The sequence below is a fragment of the Hylobates moloch genome, unplaced genomic scaffold (genome assembly GCF_009828535.3).
Source record: "Hylobates moloch isolate HMO894 unplaced genomic scaffold, HMol_V3 SCAFFOLD_1, whole genome shotgun sequence".
NCBI lineage: Eukaryota > Metazoa > Chordata > Mammalia > Primates > Hylobatidae > Hylobates > Hylobates moloch.
In genome coordinates, this window is record NW_026652276.1 from 201,920,554 (window position 1) to 201,926,194 (window position 5,641).

The following is a 5,641-nucleotide window of genomic DNA, read 5'->3' on the forward strand; positions in this document are numbered from 1 at the left end:
GGAGCTTGCAGTGAGCCAAGATTGCGCCACTGCAAGCTCCGCCTCCCGGGTTCATGCCATTCTCCTGCCTCAGCCTCTCCGAGTAGCTGGGACTACAGGCGCCCGCCACCACGCCCGGCTAATTTTTTGTATTTTTAGTAGAGACGGGGTTTCACCGTGGTCTCGATCTCCCGACCTCGTGATCCGCCCGCCTCGGCCTCCCAAAGTGCTGGGATTACAAGTGTGGGCCACCGCGCCCGGCCTTTGTTATGTACTTTAAATGTTTGCTTGATTTAGTTTTTTTAAGTAATTCTAAAATTTTAATTTTATGTAATTATGACTGTTAATTTTTTTTTTTTTATGAAGCAAGCCATGGATTATATACTTAGAAGGGCTTTCTCTTTGACTCTTCTTTCTACAAAAAATTGTCTTGTATAATATTTTCTCCTAGTTTTTATATGGTTTTGTCTAGTTCTTTGCATGCTTCAGTTTCTTCATATTTAAGACTTAGTCTATCAGCAGATTATTGTGTCTAACAGTATTAGTTGCCAATCTGATTTTTAAAAATTTTAACAATTTGTTAGCTGTTCTACTATCACCCAATAAACATTTTTCAGTACAAATGATAGAAAAGCATATCCTGTATCCTGACAACAAAAGTAGATTACTTGCAAAAGAACAAAATCAGACTGAACCTAGAGTTTTCCTCTGTAACACTAAAAAACTAGAAGGTGATGGAGTATGTCTGTAGAGCTTTCAGGGAAAAATTAAGAGCCCCCCAAAACTTGATATTCAGAGAAGTTATTTCTCTGCATAGGACCATGTAAATATATTTTCACTCATGCAGAGAATCAGAACATATGCCATCTAGTTAATCCTGTCTGAAAAATTATTCAATCCACTGAGAACTTCAGTGAACTCAAGGATTAGCAAGTTATGCCCTAAAGTGCTGGTGATGAAGAGCAAAAGAAAAATGAGAAAGGACATAAAATAGATAAGTTTAGAAGTTTCAAGGAAGTGGACTATTAATTGCAAAAATATAAATGACCTAATGCGACCCAAGAAGTAAAAACTTTCAGTAAGTAATCAAGAAAGAAACTTAAAATTTTTATAATAAGAACTACCCAGAAAGATGACTCCTTCGTCCAGGTGATTTATATAGCAAGTTCTTCCAGACTTCTGAAGGGCAGATAATTCCTGTGCATTTCTTCCCATCCTTGCCCCACCCCGCCCAAAAGAGTATTTCAGGAAAAAACTATTATACCTTGAGTCTCAATGTAATTGTATATTCAGTGTATTTCCCTTATTTTCCAGCAATATCATAAACAGTTAATTGGGATCTGGGTGTTTGTTACATAGTCATAATAAAGACGTTTAATTTTTTTTAACTAGGTATCTTATGGTGAGATGGTGGGATGTGATAACCAAGATGTAAGTATTACATTTTTCTATTTAGGAATGAAAAAAATCACAGGTTGTTACTACTTGAATATTTGTCTTATTTGCTGTATGGCTTGGTCTAAGAAAACAGGTTTACAGGTATATTAGTTATGTTATGCTAATGCTAGAATATTCCTCTTCAAAATAGGGTACTGTCCCTTAATGTGTTCCCTATTTTAATTTTTAAAGCTAATTTTATGATTTTATGTGCAGATTGTCTCAGAAGTGTTATGTTGTATGAAAATTATAAATACCCTCCTTTCCCTTTGCTAAAAAATACTGTTTACTAGAATCCAGTTCATTTATCACATTGAAGAAATGGAATTTTAAAACAATTCATTCTTTCGGGCTGCATCATGCTAAAGTGAAGGGTGGGATAATTGAGCATCTAATGTGAGATTATCTTCCTCTCATGAGTATAATATTTTTTCCTGTACTCTGCAGATGTTAGCTGATAAGAGCCACCTCTTATCTAAAAAATAAAGGAAATGTTAAAGGAAGGAATTCTTGGTTTTTAGGAGACTTAATTTTAGTTAGAGATATGTTTTTTATTCAATACTGAGAATATTGTTGTCTAGTAATTTTGACTCCCTCCTTATTTAGTAGTGACAGGATCCTAAGATTAACAAGAGTTTTAAATTTGTAAAACAATCTGAAGATTGAGGGAGTTGGCTAGGTGCATTAAAATGTGTACTTTTCCTAGACCTGATAAGGTCACAGCAACATGCTCACGTAGATGGGGACAGACCCTCCTTCTGTTTCCCTATCTAGAATACCTTGTAGGCTGTTTGTGGTTATTGCAAAAACAATATTGCCCAACCATTTCAAGAACATCACTGTAAACTCTTCTGGGGCAGTTAGTGAAAATGATGAATGAGATTTCTGTGAGTACCAGCATCATGCTTCTCTGATTCTTCTTATTCCCAGTTGTGCTCTTCTGAGTGCTAAGACTTTCCATGAAAGAGTTTTCTGCTTAATATGTTTCAAAGAGGAATACTTTTTCTCTGCATTTCTAGGAATAGAAACACCCAGGTAGGAAATCCAGGGCATAAGACATAAATTAATGTCTTTAATTACAATCAGCTTATTCTACTTTATGTGACAGCAAATAAGGCTTACTATTAAATAGAATCTTAAGATATATTTACCTTCTACGTAGAAGACTCATCTCACTTCTTTTTGCCCTTGAAAGTTGAAAATTAGTGAATTTTCATTCATTCATTAGGATGATGGGACTAGATTACCTGGACCTCAGGATTCTTGAAGATGCATAATTTTTCTGTGCCTTCATTTCCTCATTCCTGAAGCTTATTGTTTAGTCTAAATGATGTCTAAATAATCTAGATCTAAAAATGCTGATGTCACACATCTAATTATTGTTAAATGGATTATTCAGTCTCCTGAGCATATTTTAATATACTCTCTTGTCTTCAGAAGTACTGAAAACTTGTTTTTTGCAATTTTGCTTTCTAGTGCCCTATAGAATGGTTCCATTATGGCTGCGTTGGATTGACAGAGGCACCAAAAGGCAAATGGTACTGTCCACAGTGCACTGCTGCAATGAAGAGAAGAGGCAGCAGACACAAATAAAGGTGGTTTTGTTTGAGGAAGAAATAAACTTCAGCTGAAGATTTTATATAGGACTTTAAAAAGAGGAGAAGAGAAAGAAGAAACAATGCATTTCCAGGCAACCACTTAAAGGATTTACATAGACAATCCTATAAGATCTTGAACTTGAATTTTATGGGTTGTATTTTAATAATGTAAGTAAATTATTTATGCACTCCTGGTGTGCTATGAATATTATTCCAGTTAGCCTTGGATTATTTCAGTGGCCAACATATGCAGACATTTGTACTCCTCAACCATTTTCTCAAAGTAATGGGCATTCTATGATTTAGACTTCAAGGAATTCCAATGATGAAGATTTTAAGGAAAGTATTTTATATTCAACAGGTATATTCTGCTGCATGTACTGTACTCCAGAGCTGTTATGTAACACTGTATATAAATGGTTGCAAAAAAAAAAAAAAAAGTCAGTGCTTCTAAAAAGAATTTAAGATAATGGTTTTTAAAATGCCTTTATAATAAGCTTTGTTTCTTTGTGAAACTAATTCAGCAGGCTGAAGGAAATGGTTCATGTGATAAAGTGGGCTGGTATCCTCTAGAGTACCTGGGTACATAAACAGAAACTCCTGTAGGTAAAAAGTAATTTGTGCCATTAGTCTTTCTATGTTTCTGCATCCAGATAGAGTGCAGTTCATGAGGGAGGGGGCGGGGGACTGAAGGGGAAAGGGCGTTAAAGTGATACATTTTTATACCAAATGTGTTTATTTTTTTGTGCAAGTAATCCTTAAAATTGCAATTGTTATTAGGTGTTAAAATAAAGTTTTTAAAAAATTACTTGTATTTATACTTTACATACTTAATAATGAAAATTTCTGAATTCCAATTAACTTTCAACTTTCATAATCTAAAAAGAATCAGAGGCCCAGGACACAGAATACTGTGTAATCTGTGATGTCTTTAATAATGTTTAGTGTTTGTGATATAAGAATACAGGAAAGACATTTTTAATGTAAATTTGAAATGCCCCTGTATTTTTTTTAAAACATCTTCTGGCTTTTCTTTCAGTCTAAATGACATGAAAGACTTGTAAGTGCAACAGTTAAAACGAAAATAATGGTTATGGGTGTTTTGACTGGAGGCAATGTAGCTATATAGAGTAAAGAGATCCCCCTGGTCAGGAGCTTCAAATTCAACTATTTTCGATTCTACCACTTACTGATATGACAGTTAGTTCAAATTTTGTATCGCTCTGGGCCTTATTACACCAGGGTGATGCTGACTACAGAATAGGTCTTATTCTATAGGTGCTATTTAAATTATAAATTTGCATAGTGGAGGTTTTATTTAAAGTATAATATCGAGTCTGGTCAATAGAAAAATCCTTAACTTTTAAGATACTTATTATGTGTCTTTTATATTGAAGCTTACTGGGTCCATCAGATTTCTGCTTTAATTAAACCACTTATGAGCTTCTTAGAACTTATTCAGATAACAGTGTAAAATCTACGCAGTGGTACCCAAAGGGTGTGAGGTAGATAGGTGATTTCAAGGGTCTCTTCCACCTTTGAGATCCCATGATTCTGAGCTGCTACAGTCTGATTATACAACTCTGCCAGCCCCCTAAACAAGTTAGGTTCATTTGTGGGTACTCATGATTTCATAATATCATGATTATCACGATTTCATGAAACTCACTATTTTGAGATTTTATAACCCTTTAAGAAGTGATAAATAATCTAGTATTCAATTCGTTTATTAAAGTATATTACCTGGAAATGCTCACATGTACCATTGACATCCTCTATATATTATGACTATTCCAAACTCATCATTATATAGAATTGATCAAAGGAAAAAGCCTTATGTACAGCCTTATTTGAAGAGAAAGTTCTTTGAGTCAGGAACATCCTGTTTACCAGCTGCTACATCCCCTTTCAGTGTGTGAATTCCACTCCTTACCAAATCACTTAGAAAACACTTTGACAAGTTTTAAACTCAAACACTGAATATTTTATGAAGCATGTGTAAAGAAATAACCCAAAATTTGGTGCAGGTATTTAGTAATGGGTAGAACCTGTTAATATCTGAGTCATATATAATGGGCCCAAACATGGAACTACCTCATTGCCCCCCCCAAAAATGTGGCCAACTATTAATATTCTTTGTGACATTTACACCAAGGGGCATAGTAAGTATTTTTGGTATTATAAAATACACATTCAAAATCTCTGTTATACAAAACTCATGTAACAGTTGGTGGGACAAAATATCCAAATGTGGGTTCACAGTTCATAGGTGGTGAAAATTGAGGCCTTACTGCTATGGAGTGTATATCAAAATGTTCATGGTGACACATTTGAAGCAATAAATGGCTTAATTAAATGCCAAAATGAGGCTGAGTGTTTGATAAGCATACAATCATTCTTTTCAAGGGCAGTTTATATTTTTTTGCTCTCTTCTCTTTTAAAGCAAATTCCACATTTTAGGTTTTTAACCATCTTAGGTTTATGCAATGTTAGTGCCCTTTGTCCTTAGACTTTAGAAATGGTCTTATTGACCTAATTAATCATTTTAATCTTATGCAAATAAATATCTAACAAACTTGGGTTATAAAGGGGTGATACTTTTTAATGCGTAGACATTGCAATGGTTT

General features: G+C 34.4%; 1 protein-coding gene across 1 annotated transcript in view; it reads left to right on the forward strand.

Annotated features, from left to right (window-relative positions):
* Nucleotides 1-5,378, forward strand: part of ING3 (inhibitor of growth family member 3) — a 30,153-nt gene extending 24,775 nt beyond the window's left edge. The window contains exons 11-12 of the mRNA XM_032761563.2: nt 1,372-1,410; nt 2,893-5,378. Coding sequence (XP_032617454.1) covers nt 1,372-1,410; nt 2,893-3,009 — 156 coding nt within the window. The 3' untranslated portion in view covers nt 3,010-5,378. The remainder of the gene's footprint in view (nt 1-1,371; nt 1,411-2,892) is intronic.
* The last annotated feature ends 263 nt before the right edge of the window (nt 5,379-5,641 follow it).